This window comes from Lipophrys pholis (genome assembly GCF_963383615.2).
Source record: "Lipophrys pholis genome assembly, chromosome: 12".
Classification (NCBI taxonomy): Eukaryota; Metazoa; Chordata; class Actinopteri; order Blenniiformes; family Blenniidae; genus Lipophrys; species Lipophrys pholis.
The window spans coordinates 29,506,433-29,527,895 of NC_137641.1; the positions used below are offsets into that span (position 1 = coordinate 29,506,433).

At 43.7% G+C, this 21,463-nt stretch overlaps 1 protein-coding gene across 1 annotated transcript; it reads right to left on the reverse strand.

Moving 5' to 3' along the window:
* Positions 1–596: 596 nt before the first annotated feature.
* Positions 597–17,596, reverse strand: aebp1a (AE binding protein 1a). The gene is made up of 21 exons (XM_080476778.1): positions 17,104–17,596; positions 12,124–12,381; positions 11,989–12,042; positions 11,002–11,061; positions 10,405–10,461; positions 10,269–10,328; positions 10,124–10,183; positions 8,430–8,507; positions 7,301–7,410; positions 6,496–6,635; positions 6,281–6,365; positions 6,036–6,180; positions 5,324–5,403; positions 4,949–5,072; positions 4,664–4,860; positions 3,601–3,774; positions 3,395–3,520; positions 3,056–3,302; positions 2,833–2,972; positions 2,228–2,327; positions 597–1,855 (listed from the first exon to the last, which is right to left on the reverse strand). Exons 1-21 carry the CDS (start codon positions 17,333–17,335, stop codon positions 1,278–1,280), a joined length of 3,105 nt encoding a protein of 1,034 aa, XP_080332904.1. The 5' UTR covers positions 17,336–17,596; the 3' UTR covers positions 597–1,277.
* Positions 17,597–21,463: the final 3,867 nt, after the last annotated feature.

Consider the following 21,463-nt stretch of genomic DNA (forward strand, 5'->3'; position numbering starts at 1 on the left):
TGCTCCATAATCTGGATGTTCGTTGGCAGAAGATGCTCTTTAATCTGGATGTTAGTTGGAGGAAGATGTCCTATAATCTGGATGGTAAAGGCGGAAAAAGCTCTATAATCTGGATGTTAGAAGAGGAAGATGCCCTATAATCTGGATGTTAGAGGAGGAAGATGCTCTATAATCTGGATGTTAGAAGAGGAAGATGCCCTATAATCTGGATGTTAAAAGGAGGGAGGTGCTCCATAATCTGGATGTTCGTTGGCAGAAGATGCTCTTTAATCTGGATGTTAGTTGGAGGAAGATGCTCTATAATCTGGAAACAGATTCACTAACGACGAGATGAAGCAGCCACAATTAGCTGTAATAAGCGAGCAACATGCAAACTGCTCTTGTGGGGGAGGGACAATTGTCTTAGCACACTAATGCTAATCACAGCTGCTGTGGCTGCAGAATAATGCTAATGATACCTGCAGTGAGACACAATTCGTTTCAGCTTGCGTTCAGAGTAAATGAGTTTAGTGGAATAGTAACTCTGGACGTGTAACTTGGTAGCATAGCTACTGCTACCAGCGGAGCAGTAAAACAAGACGGGACTCAGATTATTTAGAAAATAACTTTATTTAGATGCATTCAGCAGTACAAAACAGTTAAACTGAAGCCATTAAAGAAACAAGCGTCCACTACGGACTTCCTGCTTTTTCTTCTGACGTCGGCTCTAAACAAAAGTTTTAATTGAGTGTTGATATGATTCCATATTTGCTGTGGATCGACTCCGCTCAGCAGAGGATGTATTTACATTTCTTGTTCCGAATTTTCCCGCCCAAAAATTTGCAAATGGCTCAAACGCGAAGGCGTTCATGCAGCTGGACAGTTCGGAAACATTTACGAATTATCCGGTTCCATTAACGCATCTTAGCGCATATTCTGCCTGATTGGTTACTTAAGAATATCAATCACATCGTAAACCCGCCCCCTAATGTGTTTTTTACCTGAAAAGCGTAAATACACAGTGATTAAATACAAAAACAAACATTTGACGACATTACTTGTGATCTTTAGGTAAATCTTCTAAGAGCTCTCAGGAACTTCCCGCATTCCTCGTGGGAATTTTCCACTTCAGCAGGTGTATTTTTTCCCTACATGGAATTTGGAACATTCCCACTCACACCGTCACGGTCTCATTGCCGTCCGTTCATTACGAGTACTGGCTGAACTGAACGAGTGCTAATGTGGTTTGATGTTGGTGGTTAGTGGAGGACTGTGTGTAGAATAGATGAGTACTGATATCAGTCGATGGTGTATTCGAACGGATAGTCCTGAGTCGGCGCCGAGTCGAAGCCGATGCTGTCGAACGGGTTCTCTGTGGACCAGTTGTCCACCGGGAACCAGGCGTCGTACCAGGACGTGGTGCTATCGGTTTCCGGTGGTTTGGTGGTGGTGGTCGTGGTTGTTGTGGTTGTTGTCGTGGCGGTGGTGGTCGTCGTGGTCCTTGTTGGAGCGACACGGACACCGCCTCGTAACCTCTGCAGGCGCAGCCTCCGTAGACGCAGCAGCCGAAGCCGCCGCAGTCGCTCCACCCTCTGGGCCTCGGCGTGATCGTCCACAGACACGGTGGTAGTGGTGGGCGCCGCCGTCGTGCTCGCCGTCTTCGGCCTGTTGACGATCCGGATGGGCCTCTTGCCGCTGAGCGCCATGATCTGCTTGATGCGGTCCCAGTTGGATTTGGCCAAGGTGAAGCTGCAGGGCGTGGCCCCGGAGTCGTAGCCCACCATGCAGAGGCGCGTCTGAGGCGTGTAGCCGTCGGCTTTGGCCGTCACGCGGTACTCGCCGGGGTTCAGGAGGCGCCAGTAGTCGCCACCGGCAGCTGGAACCAAAGAGCAAAGGTGGTAACTTCCATCCATCCAATGCACCCTCCAACCAACCAACGGACCAACCAACCAACCAACCAACCAACCAACGGACCAACCAACCAACCAACCAACATACCAACCAACCAACATACCAACCAACCAACCAACATACCAACCAACCAACATACCAACCAACATACCAACCAACATACCAACCAACATACCAACCAACATACCGACCAACCAACATACCAACCAACCAACATACATACCGACCAACCAACATACCAACCAACATACCAACCAACATACCAACCAACCAACATACCAACCAACCAACCAACCAACCAACATCAGAGTTTGATCTTTGCGTGTTTGGGCCTCACCAGTTCTGACGTCGTGTCGTATTCCCTCCACGGATACGGTGGCATTAGGCAGCGGATTTCCCTCCACATCTCGGACTAAACCTTTTACTCCTCGATTCACCTGAAGCACATCAAAGCATCGCTGAGTCCAAATATCAACTTTAGGTCAGTTTCCCTCTAAATACACCTGCAGAAAAGATAATAGAACTGTAACATGAGATTTTTTAAATGATGTGCACTTTTCCTCAAATTCTCTTTTTCCAACTTTTAGGACAGCGAATACCGACTTTCTTTGTTTTCTTTGTTGAGGACTTGGCAACACTGGCAGCTTTCCTCGGTAAATGAATTGAAAGTCGCCAGAGATCAATGCAGACTAAGGTGTGGTGCAAAAGTCAATGAATTCCAGCTTTAAAGGTAAATAAACAAAATGTTCCACTTGGTGACTTTCCATCGTTTTACCTTCCTTTACCAGTCAGACATGGAAATTCAGTAATTGTTCATTTGAGCTCATCAAATCCCCAATTCAAGTGGAAACTTTCGTACTGGGCTCAGGTTTAGTGCAAAATGGCTTCTAGGTTTTGAAGTTAGTTCATAGTTCGAAGTCTGCGTCGTGTTCGGCCTCTGACCTGTTCCATGAAGGACAGCAGAGACTCGCGGTTGTTCTCCCACTCCAGCGGCAGCTCGCTCTCATGTGGGAACTTGTCGCAGCCCAGGAAGACGGAGAGCTCGAAGCAGTTGGTGTGCAAGTAGCTGAAGTCGTTCATACCTTTTTGTAGGATCGGAGATGACACTCGGTGACTCTCATCTCATTATCCCGGACGGTAAAGTCGTCCGTCCACGGGTACTTACTGCCCACCACTGGCTTCCAGCTGGCCCTGTTGGTGATGGCCTGTCCGCCGGTGACGTCGTCCCCGTGGCAGGAGCCCCGGTACGTCTCCGTCATGGTCAGGTGGCTGTGGGCGTACGACATGGCCAGCCACCGGAACATGGTGTCGTCGGGGGTCTCCCTCAGGGCGCCTTGGTTCTGCCGTTGGATGCGAGCCCATGTCTCCTCGTTCATGTCCGAGTTGGTCCTCCAGCGTCGGCTGTCGGTTACCTTAAACGTGACACAGCGGAGTTGTGGCGTTAGTGTGGAGCCGACGTCGTCTCGCACAGTCATCTGGTTCTTCAATCGTAAAGGAGACGTACGGCGATTGGCGGACGCTGCATGTCGAACGGATACGCCACCAGTTTTTCTCCGCCCTGTAAATTGGCTCCCAACACAAACGGGCTTCGCTGCATCCAGGAGATTATCGCCTTCGTCTCGACCGCGAGCTGAAAGATCGAGACGTAGATGAAGTCGCCGTCACCGTATCGGATCCAAACACTGGGGAACGTGACGGTGGTGTACTCACTGAGCCGTTGAGGAAGTTTTCCGGCAGCGGGATGTGGTGATTGGGAACGATTCGGGGAACCCAGCCTCTGTCCTCGGCGCCCCACAGGATGCTGTTGAGATCCGGGAAGTTCTCGAAGATGTCGTAACCTTCTTCGGTCCAGTGGCCCAGAGCCCAGTTCCCCATCTCGGAGCCCTGCAGGAAAACACGGAGGACGAACACGTGAGGCGTCACTTTGATGAAGATATTTGAGGCTTTTGGAGCTCAAATGTTTCTTGAGAAGGTTCAAGTTGCTGGAGCCAATCAGGATCCATCCTGGGCAGGTCGCCAGTGTTCTACTGAAGATAATGCAAAGAGATTCAACTTTAACGTCGCTGATTAACCGATCAGTTGTCGTTCACTGGGAGTCAAGACTCTGGAGGCCACCATTGTTGTTATTGTCCATCTACTAGCGCTTGAGTAGAGGAGCTATTTACTACAACCGTGGTGTAGTAAATAGTTTACTACATGCGCAGTAGCAACGTTCCAGAAAAGTTCCTTTTACCTTGGTTTACCCCGAGACAGAGTCTCTGACCGTTTCTCAATATACGCGTCCGTACTTGTGAAATGTCACCATTCAGAGAACAAGTACTGATATATTTCAAAGTACGCATCTTGCCAAGCATGCGTGAAATACCGAGAAGTGTTCTCGTTCCGCCCACATTACCAAGGATACATCAAGACCCATAATATATTTGGCAAGAAATGGCGGCAATGTATTCTCGCCTCAAGCAAGTCAGTGCTTCCGAGAACGTAGTTACAAGTACGTTCTCGCCAAGTACACGGGTACCTTGAATTGAGAAACAGCCTCTGTTTTTGAAAAGTTCCACCTCGGAAGCCATTTTCAAAACGTTTGATTTTCCAGTGACTTCAAGCACCTTTGTCGTGTGAACGTGTAACCAAAACGCAACAAAAGTTTTCTGTTTTCACTTTAAATACATCCAAACAAATACCCATAGTATCCTTTAAGTGAAACGACTCATTAGGTAGAGAAGAATTTATCCAAACTCCTGATGTTAATTTAGTTTTAATTGTTTCTTGGTACCATCTGGAAGGCCAGCTCGTAGGCGTCGGGGTTCAGGGACGGCACCAGGTGGATCCTCACTCCGTCCACCAGGCGGCGCACTCTGGGGTTGTCGTCGTTGTACTCTTTGCACAGGAACTGCATCAGCAGCAGGAGGAGCTCCCGGCCCAGGGCCTCGTTACCGTGGAGACCAGCGGTGTAGCGAAACTCCGGTTCTCCTGGAGACGATTCAGTGTCACAACAAGGTTTTATTTGTAGTTTTTATAAGTTACAGGTGAAAAAAACCAAACAAACTTAACGTCCCACCTGTCTCGTGCTCCCCGGGGTTGTCGGAGATTTCCATGGCGTACATCTTCAGCCCCTGCGAGCTCTTCCCGATGTTGTAGATCCTGGTGATGTTGGGACACGCCTCGTTGATCACCTTCATCATCTGGAAGAGGAGCGGAGACAGGAAGAGGCGGGACTCAGTTATTGTTTCATGGGCTTCTGCAGTGTTACGTACTGTGTTGAGAATCACGTGAGGCCACGTGTCGAATACTTTATTAACACAACACACTGAGGGAAACGTAACAAGTAAGTAACCAGCAACTCCACTTTACAAGAAAGTAAACAGTAACTACAACGAGGTGATCTTTTTTTTTTTTCTTGCCCAACAGTAAAAGAAAGAGAGAGAAAACCGACCTGTCTCATCTCCTTGTAGTTGTGGTGTCTGAAGTCCAGCTCATCAGACGAATTGACGTGGTTCTCACTGCGATGAGCACCTGAAACCAGGAGAACACGATGACTGGGAGGACTCAAAAATACTCTGTTTACTACTGCTCTTGGTGGTGTGTTGGGGCTGTTGGGTGGTGTGTTAGGGATGTTGGAGGGTGGTGTTAGGGCTGTTGGGTGGTGTGTTAGGGATGTTGGGTGGTGTGTTAGGACTGTTGGGTGGTGTGTTAGGGCTGTTGGGTGGTGTGTTTGGGTGGTGTGTTAGGGCTGTTGGGTGGTGTGTTAGGACTGTTGGGTGGTGTGTCTGGGCTGTTGGGTGGTGTGTTAGGGCTGTTGGGGGGTGTGTTAGGGCTGTTGAGTGGTGTGTTTGGGCTGTTGGGTGGTGTGTTAGGGATGTTGGGTGGTGTGTTAGGGCTGTTGGGTGGTGTGTTAGGGCTGTTTGGGTGGTGTGTTAGGGCTGTGGGGTGGTGTGTTAGGGCTGTTGGGTGGTGTGTTAGGACTGTTGGGTGGTGTGTTAGGGCTGTTGAGTGGTGTGTTAGGACTGTTGGGTGGTGTGTTAGGACTGTTGGGTGGTGTGTTAGGACTGTTGGGTGGTGTGTTAGGGCTGTTGGGTGGTGTGTTAGGGCTGTTGGGGGAGGTGTTGCAGATGTTGGGGGTATTTAGGGGTATTTGGGAGGCTCACTGGGCAGCTGGCAGGCCAGGACTTCGGCTCTGAGACACAAGCTTCCGTTCCAGCTCTGAGGCAGGATGCGGATGTAGCGCGCCACCACAGGGGGGGAGAACAGGCTCATGACCGGCGTGTCCTTGTCCACGTTCCCGTAGAAGAGCTGCCGGGGGGAGAGGTAGGGGGTGGGGGGGTAAACCATGGAGCTGGAGCAGAGTGAAGTCTCACGGAGCGACTCTGAGCGTCGTTCCATTCCCACTCACCCACTCAGCGTATCCGTCGTGCAGCACGGTCCAGTCCCGGCTGTCGTTACTGAACGCCACGTGGTACGACGACACGAAGTCCTCACTGCAACACGCAGAGGACAAAGTGCGTGAGCTCGTTTTAACACACTGGATCGGCTGGAGAGGAGCCCGTCCCTCAGTGGGTCAAGAAATGATGCTGATTGGTTCTCCGTGGCGACGACTTTAGGACTCACGTTTGGACCGAGTTCCTGCCCTGAGTGATGACCCCGCTGAACTCTACCTCTCGCCGGGCGTCCACCTCTAACCAGTGGGTGGCCTCCTCCGGCTCGGCACACCAGGCGCCGCCATACAGGTCGTCGTCGTCATCAGAGCCCTGCATAGGACAGTTTGGATCAGGTACCACTTCACCCTCGAGCATCCTGACAAGTTGTAGTTTAATGTCCAACAAGCAGAACAGAGCCAAGTATCACGACCCCCTCAAGGCTCTGCCTCTGTGGTTGTTTGTGAAAATTCTCAGATTTTCTGCACTGTAAATAAACATTATGGAGGACTGAATGTGCCAAAATGAAGTAAATAACTACATCATTAAATTTGTCATTAATCACTTAAAATTGGAATTGATTATATAAATGTGTTAATTAATTAAAATACTAATTTTATTTTGTGTAAAAAACCACATTTAAGTGTCCGGTGTTGCACTGCTTCATGAATTTCTTTTGTCTGTCAAACTCGCCCATCAAAGTCAGACACATTTATATATTTCATTCCAATTTTAATGAAATAATGACACATTTAATAAATTATTAAATGGTGTTTTTATTTATTTCATTTTTGCACATTTAGACCATGAAATTATTAAACAGTGATATAATTGTTTTTACATAAAATTAATTGATATTTAAATTTATTATTTAATGTTGTGTTTATATATAAAGAAAATTGCATTTTCAGTCCTCCATAATTTCCGAGACATTTCATGTTCCAGATGTAATGCTGTGGCCCAACAAGCCTAAATGCTTTGAATAGAAAGACGTCTACCTGCATGTTGAGTCGTCCTCGCTGAGCTGCGAAGCCGTGGTGCGACTGAGACGAGGCCAGCAGCTGGTCGTTCTCCACCCGGTGGGACTCCAGGCCCAGAGGAGGACACTCTGAGAGGAGAACACAAACACTTCGGACCTGCTCCAGAAAACACTCAAAACTACGGAGGCCTGGAAGCGCAAGACACGACAACAAACGCACTCAACACTGCAAAATTCTGAAGACACAAAAAAATTCCAAAAACACTACAGAACTTGCATAAAACACTATAAAATTCTAAAACCACGACAAAATTAAGTGCGTTTTCTCTATTTTGTAGCTTTTCTAGATTTTTGTGGTGGTTTTTCTCTGTTTTGTAGTGTTTTGTGTACATTTTGTTGTGTTTTCTCTATTTTATTGTTTTTTATGTTTTGTAGTGTTTTGTGTACATTTTTGTAGTGTTTTTTCTATTTTGTTGTTTTTTATGTTTTGTAGTGTTTTGTGTACATTTTGTAGTGTTTTTTCTATTTTGTTGTTTTTTATGTTTTGTAGTGTTTTGTGTACATTTTGTAGTGTTTTCAAAATGTTGTCGTGTTATCGGAATGTTGTGGTGTTTTTTTTTTCGTTTTGTAGTGTTTTGTGTAAATTTTGTAGTGTTTTTAGAATGTTGTTGTGTTTTCTCTATTTTGTAGTGTGTTTAGAATTTTGTAGTGTTTTCTTCACATTTTGTAGTGTTTTCTCTATTTTATTGTTTTTATGTTTTGTGGTGTTTTGTGTACATGTTGTAGTGTTTTTCTATTTTGTTGTTTTTTATGTTTTGTGTACATTTTGTAGTGTTTTCAAAATGTTGTGGTGTTTTTTTCAGTTTTGTAGTGTTTTGTGTAAATTTTGTAGTGTTTTTAAAATGTTGTTGTGTTTTCTCTATTTTGTAGTGTGTTTAGAATTTTGTAGTGTTTTCTTCACATTTTGTAGTGTTTTCTGAAGTTCGTAGTGTTTTCTGAAGTTCGTAGTGTTTAGTGCTTCTGCTGTAGTGTTTTGCACTTCCAGGCCACCGTACAAACCACAAGCTGAAAAGCGTGCGTCTGAAGCTGGGAAGCCTGTCAGGAGAAAGTTATGTGTTGATATTAACTTTAAGGAGTGATCGTCTTACTTTTGGGTTCAGCTGGCACTGAGACCTGCCTGAGCCGCTCCTCCTCCTCCTCCTCCCACTTCTTCCTCAGACGCTCGGCTTCCAGAGCGTAAGGAGAAAACATTAATGTGTCACAACACGCGTTCACATGGTGCCTCGCTCTCCAGCCAAACACACCGCCGTGCAAAACATTTCCATATGTGCTTCGTACGGCTGCGTTCACCTCTCGTGTTGCACCTCCAGTCTGAATGTGGGTCGCTTCAGTCTCACTCTGCTTTTCTTTTTTAAATTCCAGTGGAATTACGCAGGAAAATGTTGTGTAAGACCCTGTTATCACACTTTTTACTCCCTTTCTGCTTCTTCATATCTCGTTGATATCATCCAGCTGCCCCTATCCGGATTTATATAACAATCTCAACTTCACCTCCCTCGTCTCTCGGATAAACAAGAACATGCTGTCTTTATGCATTTGTAGCATCTAGAATATTCATAAAAACTCCACTTAGGGTTTGTTTACGCAACGTTTCAAGTGGCTTTTTCATTTTTTTTTTTTTTATGTTTCCCGTTTACACAAAAAGTATTTGAAAACAATGTCTGATTATAAGAAAACGACAGAAATGTTGATCAAGTTGGGTTGTTATTGCGGTGATTGTCAAAATAAAAGTCCAAGGAGAATATGGACTGGGAGTCTTGACACTCTGGAGGAAAAATTTGTTCGTATTGCTCGTCGACTGAGCATGTGCAGAAAAACTAGTTACTCCGGCCGTGGTGCACATGCTCAGTAGGAGCGTTTCAGAAAAGTTGCGTTTTCCACCATCGACAAAGAGACAGACTCGGAGTGTTTTCAAAAACTTGCATTTTCAGTGGCTTTGAGTACCATTGTTGTGTAAACTGCGCATCAGCTTCGTTGTACTTCCAGCACATTAAGTCTTTCAAAATGTTTCCTTTCATTAATCACAACACATTTCCTGGTATTTTTGACAATTACTTTCCAGTTTTCTTTTTTTTTTGCACTATTTTGAGAAAAAAAAAAAATTTTAAATTTGAAAATATATATTTTTTCAAATCATGGATTTAGAAAAAAAGAAGGAAATAAGACATTTTCTAAAAAGTCTATAATAATTTTTCTCTCAATTATTAAACAATTAAAAAAATTAACAATTAAAATAAATGTAATATTTTGACATTTTCGACATTTAAAAATGTCTTAAATTACAAAGTTGAAATTATGGACTTTAGAAAAAACAAGAAATATTAACTTTTTTTGGAAAAATCAACAATTAAATAAAAAAAATTAATTAATGAACAAAATTAGGAAAAATCTATGATTAAAATAAATTTGACATTTTTTAAATTTTAAATATTACACAATTAAAAAAAACACATTCCAGGGAAATTTAAAAAGTTTAAAACAAAAATCTTGTTTGTACCAGATTCCTTACATTGTGATTTCATCCACCGTGCACGAGAACGCCACTGACATTTTGTAAAAAAGTGGTTTATACTTTTTTTATTGTGGTGAAAAACAATTTTTCCACCAGAAAATGTTCTCATGATCAATATTGTGATGATATTTGTAGAAACGTGGACCAAAGATCCAATCACGGCTCAAATCTCAGTAATTTCCCCTAAAGAAATTAATTTTTTAGTGAATATTTAAAGCACAATTACATTACGTAACCAATGACACGTTCTCAGTGAAGTAAAGTACAAACCTTTTTCGGCCTTCTCTTTTCGAGCCCTCTCCTCCTCTTCCTCTTGTTTCTTCGCTGCCACTGTGGAGAAACGATCCCACACATAACAGAGTTAATCTCTTGACGCGCAGCAGCAGCTCGGATGTTTTCGGGAAAAGATGCTCACGGTCGGCGTAGTCGTACTCTTCGTACCAGGGACCGACGTACGGGATGCCCGTGGTTTCCTCTGAAAGAAAGTGAAGATCAGTCTGCGCATGGCGACACTTGTTCCAGCTCCTTACTGGAGAGAATACTACGAGTACCTGGTATGTACACGATGGCCACGGTCGTCGTCGCTTTCTTCCTGTTACGTATTTTATCTGGGATGAAAACAGACTTTAGAGCTCCATTTTTCTTTTGTGCTGTCATTTCTATTGAAGGACATATGTTGACTTTTATTGGTCCAAAGAGTTATTTCATGGCGCCCTCTAGTGTTCATGGTAAATATGACAAATACGCAAAAAGCTGAGGGGAATGTTTCTGTTTTTGTTCATCAAGCGATGTCTTCAATGCCATCAGTTCCGTTGGTATATCTTTGAGTGTGATGATGCCCCCTGGTGGCCATTTTTATGATTACAACAACAATGTAGCGAAAAAAGAATTTATATAAATAGAGAATAGAATTCTATGTGTCTAAGATGCTGTTTAAAATCTGTTTTTTTACCATTTAAATACGAGTATTTACTCACCATATTCTGTATAAATCTTGTTTCTGGTATATCAAAAAAAATATCTGTGGCTAAATATGTGTATTATTTTAACCCCCGTGTTGAATTTTACAACAGGGCTCTTTGTCATCACTTTGTTTTTTAAGTAAAAGTTCCCAACTCTGAAATGGGAATTTCCCAATGGGTGGTTACCGAGGTCTGGCTCGACAGGCTCCTCCCACTCTGACCCGGCGGGGCCGGCGGGCTGGACCACTGCAGACACACAGAGGAAGGAAACAGGGTCAAACGTACAGAAACCGTCCTGCAACCTCAAGTCCAAAACTGTTGGGACACGGGTGAGAAAACGCTTGACAAAAGTCGTCCAGGGAAGAGGAATCAGTTTTACTCCTTTTATACTCGGCCACAGTACACAGTCACTACACCAACTTACTTTAACGGCTGTTTTGAGATTCAAACATCAAACGAGACAATAATCGTTATTTCAACATCGGACATGTTGGTCATGCTCTTCTGTCTTTTTTTTTTTTTTTAACTGATCAGATGTGATATTTGTGTGCAGTGATTTTAAATTATGACATTTATTTGAATGTGTATAAAGATATTTTCATGTAATATAATGTAAGAGGAAATCAAAAGATTAAATTCTTGATAAATCAGTTTCAGACATGAACTTTTTAGATATTAGTGTTTTTTTTTACATGTTTCACATGAATGTTCAAAGTAAGGAGTATATTGTTTGGTATTCTAATTATGCAAATCAAATTGATATACATTTTAATAATGTACTTCTTATAATGATGAAGATGATGATGGACAGAAAAACTAAATTTTGGGGGTGAAATAGTTTTTAAAAATCTAAAAATTTCAATTATTATTGTTGTTATTGTTGATAATAATATTTTTTGAAAAATATATCTTCTTTTAAAAATCTAATTGTATATATTTTAAGGCTCTTTATATATTTAGAAATTTTGTGAAAGTGTGAAAATGACACTATTCTAGTTTTCTATAAATAAGAGAAAACTCACTGGATGTCTCTGGAAATCTTATAAACTATCTTGTATGAGGGTCCTGGAATTAAGCATGAAGTATAAAATGATGTGTACCTCATTAACGAAGGAAAAGTATAAGAAGAAAGTGTAGAATAACTCTCCTCTCCTCTCTTGAGTTGAGTCTTACTTGGCTGGACGGGCTCCTCTAACGACGGGGTCATCGGGGTCAAAGGTCGAGTCACTGAAGGGTTTAGAAAATAAAGAATTTTAAGATTTCTCATGTCTTTGATTTCTCCTTATTAAATGTGAATGTGGATCGTACTCGGGCCCCAGAGCAGCTCGGTCAGCAGCTTCTCCTCCTCCTCGTCGCGACTCGGGCCCTTCAGGTCCGGCCGGGCCGTGCTGGTCTCGGGTCCGGTCTCGGGTCTGGTCCGGGGCTTCTTGGTGCTCTTCGGTACTTTTGGTTTCTTGGTGGCTTTGGGGGCTTTGGGGGCTTTGGGGGCTTTGGGCTTCTTGGTGGGCTTGGGGGCTTTTTGCCTCTTGGCTTTGGCCTCTCTCTCCGCCGCCTTCCTCATCTTGGCTTCAGGAACATGAAGAACATTCAGTTACTTGAGTACTGGAAGGAGGAAGAGAGGATCTTAATACTTTAATGTACATTAAAGTTCCTCTCCTGTCCTCCGCTCCCTTTACCTGACATGTATGGCGACTTCCATTTCTCCTTCAAACTAACAACGACAATAATGTTCTCAGAAAAGGTTTAGTAGCTGATTGACGATTCTGATTTGTTGAATCGGCGACAATTATGACGATTTTAACCTACAAAAACAACAACTGTGTAATGTTGGCCTGTGACTCCCAGTAGAGGTTTACCATCCCGACATGAGAAACATGGAGGCGGGGACTTCCTCCTCCGCAAATGTACACAAAAAAGATGATTTCAAGCCAAATTTCTCCGACGATTACAGAGTTGATCTTCAAAGAATCAATGTTTTTAATCCGCCCCCTCTGCCTTTCACCGTCATTACACTCCAACGCAGACAAGAGGACCGCTTGTTTTTACGCGACGAGACGAGTTTCCTGACGTCCCAGCGGTACTTAAACACAACACAGCCGCTCATTACTCATGTTCTGGACGGGGTGGGCTCCCGTCACGCCGGTCAGTCACCTGTTAGTGGACTGTGAAACGCCTGGAGGCTGAGGGTGAATGATGCTCCTGTTTGACCTCAGAAACATGGCGCTTCTGTCTTTTCCAGGTGTGTGAAGGTAATGTAGCTGTCACTGCAAAAATCTCATCTAGATATATATTTACCCTCATTTCTGCATAAATCTCATCTATTTACCTTCATTTGTGGAGTGCAGAAAACCATCTGATCTACACACGTGAGTGTTAGGGATGCACTGATACCAGTATCAGGCCGATACTACACCAATACTTAACTGATACCAGTATCGGGTCCAATATTGCACCGAAACTGGTATCAGATCAGATATTGCATAGATACCAGTACTGGGTCTGATACCGCACTGATATTTAACCGATACCAGTATCGGGTCAGATATTGCACCGATACCAGTATGAGGGCAGATACTGCCCCGATACCAGTATCTGATCCAATATTGCACCAATAACAGTATCAGGTCCGATATTGCACAGATACGAGTATCAGATCTGATATTGTACTGATACCAGGATCGGGTCCGATACTGCACTGATACCAGTGTTGGGTCTGATACTGCACCGATACCGGTACCAGCGGTTTGGAGATTCCTTAATATTAATGGCAATGACAAAAGTAAGTCCCTGTCCACACGACAATACCATTTCATGTAACCATATCGATTTTGTTCGATCATCCTCATGGCGCCGTGTTTTACGAGTCTAAAAAAAATTAAATAAAACGGGTTCCAGAATGGAGAAACGCCGCCTCAGCATTGATATATGTATGGGCAAGAAGCACAGTAGCTGAGAACGGTGATGTCATGGCCCTGCCCCTCAACCCAATGACTCTGTGACGTTGCTTAACAACAACAATGGCGGACGACCTGCTCCAGGTGGCGCAGCAGAAGCTACTGACGCTGGTCGCTTTTACAAGACCAGAGAAGGTGATCCAGGTGGTTTTATGTCTGGAGAATAAACTAGACTTTATGACATTTAATAAGTACTCATATCGGTACTCGATATCGACAAGTAACTAAATGGTTAGTGCTCATATTTTTCAGAAAAAGTGGTACCAGTGCATCCCTAATGAGGGTCATATTTTCAGCGCACCAGTCGGACTGAAATCAATCAATGTCAGGAATGTGCACCAGTCCAGAATTCCCTTCGCCGCTTCAAAGAGATAAAAGCTGAACCCTCTAATTTGACCCACAGCGGGGGGGCGGCGACATGAGATCGCCCTCACAGTCCAAACAAAACCCCAACCAGCCAAACATGACCAGAAACCAAGTACAAATATTTAAAACAATTGTTTAAAAGTGGCATAAAACATGTGAACCAACCTTGGAAATGGATAAAAGAAATAAAGTCGTGTGCATTAAAATGTCAGAAAACAACTGCAAAGGCTAAAAAAAAACAAAAAAAAAACTCAAATTAGTGCAGGAGCATTTAAACTACCAAATAACAATCACAAACAAGGAGTAGTGAAAATAGTATGGAAAAACATTTGAGCAAATACAATCAATAAACAGCCAAAATGAACCACAAACCTGCTAAAAAATAAGGCTAAAATGTTTATAATCCACAGTTTAAAATGTCAGCATATCACCCCAAAACCCCCCGAAACAGAAACAATCAAAAACCATCTAGAAAAAAACAAGACCTGTCAGAAACCAGGGTGAAACAAACATCCAGAATCTCTCTTAAAGGAAAACCAACTCCAACGACAAAAAGCTGAAACGGCCACAAATCAGGAGCTGATTTGACAAAGAAACAACAAAAAACATCAATAATGAGGTTGAAAGCTTTGAAATAAAGTCAGAATAACAATCTGGATCATTTAGACCGAACAAAACAAAGAAATCTGCACAAATAAACTTCTGAAACTAGAAAAGGAAATTTGTATCAAAGATCTTCAATTGAACACTTAACTTTAACTCATTTAAACACGATAGACCTGAGCGTTTCTCCTCGGTGTCGAGAAATAATCACGTTTATCCACTAGGGGGCGCCTCGAAGAAACCAATTGGATAAAATGGATTCGGGCGGCGTTTGTTTACGCAACGTTTTCAGGTAAAAACGGAAAAACGTCCGTATGACGTCGGTGCTTGGAGACACTGGAAATGGTCGGACAAAAAATGTAACCGTTTAAAAACGCGTCGTCTCCATGGAAACAGGAGAAAGCGTAACTTTTTCAACAACGCTCAGACTCCGTCTCCATGGAAACGGCGGGGTGGGGGAACCTATGAAAATGGTCCGCCTCTATCTCCGTGGAAACGGAGGAAATGTAGCTTTCCTTAAGCAGGCCGTCTCCATGGAAACGTAGGGCGAGAAAAAAGAAGTATGACATGCTCCGACTCCATCTTTGCGGAATCAAGAGAAATTCTTTGATTTAGTCTCCGTGGAAACGGAGGAAAATGTAACTTTTCGAAAACGGTTTGAATTCAATGGCTGTTTCTGCAACTTAAAGAAACTCAAAGCACAGATTATTCAATCATAGTGTGAAATTCCTCAAGATGTTAAAGCAGAAAAAGCAGGAAGTTAAAGGGTTAAATCTGAGCAGAGCAACTCATCTGAAGTTTTTTTTTTCTTTTGCTGCATGTTTCTCATTGCTTCAGTTTTTTTTTCGCCCCCTCAGCAGAATGTTCACTCGGTCAGACAGAATGTTTAGAGTCTCTGGCTTTGTCTTAATTACAGGATTCTTTATGCGCCCAGGAGCTTCGCTGCCTTCGCCCTGTGGTTTCTGCTTCATGCAGCGGAAAACTGGAGCGCGGCCGCGGCCGCGGCGATGCAGCGCCGAGCCTCGTAAACCCGCTTCATGGAAACCCATAGTGGAAACACTTCAGGCGTCACTCACACTTTCTGCTTTCTGTATTTAGGACTTTTCTCCCCTTCCACACGACACTAAAAGTTTCACCGAGGCCCGGAGGGAATCGGGTCGTGTAAAACAGCCGCGCTGCCAAGAAAACGGAGTTTCTGCGCCGTCATGTCTGAGTCACCGAATCCCCTAAAGATCCTCCTGCGCTGGAGCGACATGGAAAGATGGAGGCCGAGCAGCAGCGTCTTGACTGCTCAGAATAAATGCTGCGTTTTATGTTTACATTCAGACTTAAAATTAGTAAAAGCAGAAAAATGAAATGTTAGTTAATCCTCATTTGGACGGGGATTTTAGTGGAAACTGAACTTCACTTCTGGGCTTTCAAATGTTGGCAAAATCAGATTTGCTTTGACAGAAAAGGAAATAAAATCCACTTTCCACTGAATCAAAGACAAACTGGCGCCACGGTTGCATTTTAAAATAGCTTCAAGGTTTTTAAAAACTAGCGCTGATCACAAAGATTAACCGCAAACTTTTGGATTGAGGCTGAAGATTAAAGCAGGAAGTGGAGTGTTTTTGAAAAAGAAGAGAGATTTATATAAAGGGGTGTCTGTTTACAAGACGACAGTGGTCAGACTTTTTGAAAACAACTTCTAAGCCGGAACTTTTTTTAAAACAGCGGAAGCACGACTGCCGTGCATTCGCACCACAGCTGGAGTAACTCGTAGTTCAGCTCATGCTCTGCGGGTCGACAATAAGAACAATGCGTTGTTTCCACTTTTCAAAAACTGCTGCCACTCCGTCTCCATGGAAACAGAGAAAAACGTAACTTTTTGAAAATGCGGCGTTTCCGTGAAAGTGGCGGAAAACCTAACTTTTCAAAACTGCTCCAACTCCATTCTCCGTGGAAACGACGGAAAACGTAACTTTTTGAAAATGCGTCGTTTCCATGGCAACGGAGGGAAATGAAACTTTTGATAGTGAGGAAAAATATCAAGAAGCTACAATGTTTTAAGTTTGGAAGTAAAAAGTTAAATCCCAGTTTCCATGACAACATTCTCAAGTGACAAAAGGGGAAAACTTTGGTAGCGTTTTGGTTTTGGTACGTTTACACGACAACTGTGGAAGCAGCCGCTGAAAACGCTCTGACTTGGTCTCCGTGGAAACCAGGGGGTGAAAGCTTACTTTTTGAAAGCACTGCTACTGCGCGCCGCAGCTCCGGCAGCATTTCTGCCGTTTCTCTATAAACAGACGTCGTTTTCCAAACGTTGCCGTGCCAACAGGAAACACCGAAGCTCTGGAAACTCTGTGGCTGGACTTCATCCTACCTGCCTCAATCTCCTCGGGGGTTTTCTTCTTCTTCGGCTTCGCCTTCTCCGCCACCTCTCCCGGCTCGTCGGACATCATCACCTCCTCCTCTTCCCCCCCCCCCCGCCCCCGGGGGACCCTCACCCGACCCTCACCCGCCGACAGCCCGTCCTCCGGAGCGTCGCCTCCAGAGCAGAGCAGAGCGACGCTCAGGGTCAAACCCACCCAGAGAACCAGGACCTGGACCTGCATTCCCCCACCGAGACGCTCCGCTTGAAAACAGAGAAACGACTGGAACGTCTCGATGCAGAGAGAGAGAGAGAGAGAGAGAGAGAGAGAGAGAGAGAGAGAGAGAGAGAGTCAGCCGGCCGCCTCGGGTCACTAGACTGGTCCTGGAGGAGGCATAAAAGAGGTGTGGAGACCCTCCTCTTCCTCCTCCTCTTCCTCCTCCTATTCCTCAGTCACTTCTCTCCCTCTTGGCCCTTCACCCCCTTTTCTCCCCTCACCCGTCTCCTGAGCGGAGGGGAGGAGCCACATGAGACATTCCTCCGAGAGAGAGAAAGAAGAAAGGAACATTGAACTTTGGTTATTGTCTCTGACAGAAAAGCAAAGAAACTGTCAGGATACAAGAGAAGAAGAGAGGAGAGAGGAGAGAGAAGAAGAGAGGAGAAGAAAGAAGAGAGGAGAGAGAAGACGAGAGGACAGAGAAGAAGAAAGGAGAGAGAAGAGAGGAGAGAGAAGAAGAGAGGAGAGAGAAGAGGAGAGGAGAAGAAAGGAGAGAGAAGAAGAGAGGAGAGAGAAGAAGAAGAAAGGAGAGAGAAGAAGAAAGGAGAGAGAAGAAGAGAGGAGAGAGAAGAAGAAAGGAGAGAGAAGAGAGGAGTTAGAAGAAGAGAGGAGAGAGAAGAAGAGAGGAGAAGAAAGGAGAGAGAAGAAGAGAGGAGAGAGAAGAAGAAAGGAGAGAGAAGAGAGGAGAGAGAAGAAGGGAGGAGAGAGAAGAAGAGAGGATAAGAAAGGAGAGAGAAGAAAAGAGGAGAGAGAAGAAGAAAGGAGAGAGAAGAAGAGAGGAGAAAGGAGAAGAAAGGAGAGAGAAGAAGGGAGGAGAGAGAAGAAGAGAGGAGAAGAAAGGAGAGAGAAGAAGAGAGGAGAGAGAAGAAGAAAGGAGAGAGAAGAAGAGAGGAGAGAGAAGAGAGGAGAGAGAAGGAGAGAGGAGAGAAGAGAGGAGAGAGAAGGAGAGAGGAGAGAAGAGAGGAGCAAGTAGAGAGAAGAAGAGAAGAGAGAAGGAGCGAGAAGGAGATAGAGGAAGAGAGAAGAGAAGAGAAAATGAGAGAAAAGAAGAGAAGAGAGGAGAAGGAGAGACACAGGAACCTTTAATCTGGGACTCTGTGACCTTTATGACCAGAAGAGACGTTTTAATAAAATGTGGAGCAGCAACACCTGATAATTATCTACAATAAAACTATAAAAACTAAAGTATCTTTACATACAACTCACCATATTACTCTCATTCAATCTACATATATAGTTTTCCCCCTTTTCCTCAAAGCCATGTCCGACTCTCCTCTTCTTAATCTGTGTTTATCCTGGAGATTCAACCATTTTTGAAAATCCGTGTGGAAAACAAATAGAATAAAAATGAAGAACAAATGTTTGTCCACATCAGATATTGTGAAATCGCCATGGAGTCGCTGCAGAGCAGCTGAAGAGCCGCAGGCTGCAGCCCTCTGATCTACACTCCCTCCATAGTTCTAACTCATTTATCTTCTCCGAGAATAAAAATCTCTTTTACGTATCGTAGTGAGTCTGTAGATTATGGTTGAGATTAAAGGATTTTACCGAACGTGAACTCAGAAGTGAGTCGGTTGCAAAGCTTCTTTTTGATGTTCGGCATTTCCAGTCACTCGCAGGTCAAACAGCCTGAAGTCGACAAACCGTTTGCAGATGTGACGACTGAAGAATGTGATCCTGAGTCATGTAGTGAGTTCAGCTCCTCTGTGGCCACAAGAGGAGCTGAACTCACTTCCTCTTCAGGGATCCTTCTTAAAACAGGTGCTGCTGCACAACCCGCAATAATGCAGGAGGTTCGAGGACGGGGAAGATGCTCTACAATCTGAATGTTAGAAGTGGAAGATGCCCTATAATCTGAATGTTAGCGGTGGAAGATGCCCTTTAATCTGAATGTTAGAAGTGGAAGATGCCCTATAATCTGAATGTTAGCGGTGGAAGCAGCCCTATAATCTGAACGTTAGAGGAGGAAGATGCCCTATAATCTGAATGTTAGTGGTGGAAGATGCTCTATAATCCGGATATTAGAAGAGGAAGATGCCCTATAATCTGAATGTTAGAGGATGGGGCTGCTCTATAATCTGAATGTTAGAGGAAGGCGCACTTTAATCTGGGTGTTGGGTGAGGAAGATGCCCTATAATCTGAATGTTAGCGTTGGAAGATGCTCTATAATCTGAATGTTACAAGTGGAAGATGCCCTATAATCTGGATGTTAGCGGTAGAAGATGCCCTATAATCCGGATGTTAGAGGAGGAAGATGCTCTATAGTCTGAATGTTAGAGGAGGAAGCTGCTCTATAATCTCAATGTTAGCGGTGGAAGATGCCCTATAAGCTGGATGTTAGAGGAGGAAGATGCTCTATAATCTGGGTGTTAGCGGTGGAAGATGCCCGATAATCTGGTTGTTAGAGAAGGAAGATGCTCTATAATCTGAATGTTAGAGGAGGAAGCTGCTCTATATTCTGATGTTAGAGGAGGAAGCTGCCCAATAATCTGAATGTTAGTGGATGGGGCTGCTCTATAATCTGAATGTTAGAGGAAGATGGACTTTAATCTGGGTGTTGGGTGAGGAAGATGGTCAATAATCTGAATGTTAGAGGAAAAAGATGCTCTATGATCTGGATGTTAGATGAGGACGATGCTCTATAATTTTAATGTTACGGGTGGAAACTGCTCTATAATCTGAATGTTAGAGGAGAAATATGCTCTATAATTTTGATGTTGGGTGAGGAATATGCTCTATAATCTGAATGTTAGAGGAGGAAGATGCTCTATAATTTGGATGTTAGCGGAGGAAGCTGCTCTATAATCTGGATGTTAGCGGAGGAAGCTGCTCTATAATGTGGATGTTAGGCGGAAGATACTCTATAATCTGGATATGAGGAGGAAGATGCTCTATAATCTAGATGTTACCTGAAGCTACATCAGACTTTTGAAGTTTGAAACATGAAATTAACTTGTTTTTGAAGTTTTTATCGCCTCAGTCAGTCGCATGCCGTCGCCACCTGGAGGCCAAATGTTGTTTTTTTTGTTTTGTTTTTTGTTTTCATGGAAATGCTTCAGTTTGTTCTCATTTGATTTTGACTCATTACCCTTCTCACGCCAACAATCCTGACTTCAGTGTGTGTGTGTGTGTGTGTGTGTGTGTGTGTGTGTGTGTGTGTGTGTGTGTGTGTGTGTGTGTGTGTGTGTTCCATCTGTTTCCAATACCTTCAGATTAACGGCCCTCCGACAATCCAGCCTAATAAATCCAACAAAGCTTCACGATGATAAAACAGCTTAAATGCTGTCGTCGATTTTTAAAAAGTGCCGCAAAAATCTCAATATTTGCTTCAAAAAGTGAGATTTCTTTCCGTCTTCATTCTCCAGAGAACCTCGGCGTGTCGGCGGGGAGACACATGTTCTTATTAAATCAAAATCCTGACGACGGGAGTTTGCACTGAATTGCCGGCAGATGTTCTGAGGAGACGCAGTCGATGTGAAACCGACTGAACTTTGACAATATCTAATAGGATCAATCTTTTGTGAAGCGATATTAGAAGAAGAACTGTTGTGTAACCGCTGACAAGTTGCATTACAAGTATCCAAGTATCTCCACCACCACGTCTTCACACACCGACGGCTGGATTATTATCAGTTGTGATGGAAAACAACTGAAGACGGTATTTTTGTAAATATAAGTGGTTTTAGCGTCAGGCTGAAGACTTCTCCTCCGTCTGGACACAACATCAGCTGTTCACCACAGGGTGGCGCTGTATGAGTTTATCAGTGATGTCGTCCCAGTGCAAGAAGGTTAATATTGATTGTTGCTTTTATGATCAGGATGTCAGTGAATTTACGTCAGTTTGTGGGAGGAAGATGCTCTATAATCCGGATATTGGACCCGTCGGCATTTTAATGTCCTGGATTTAATTTGAATATTAAGTTTTAGGATTTACAATCTTTGTAAAGTGCTTGTTTAATATGTACGTCTGCCACCGCCCCAGGGGGATTTCTATTAAAAAAATCAGATCTTATCCTAAAATCAACATCTCAGATGATTTACTGACATGCACAGAAGAAAAAGTTTAGTTTTCTCTGTTTCCATGGAGACGGAGT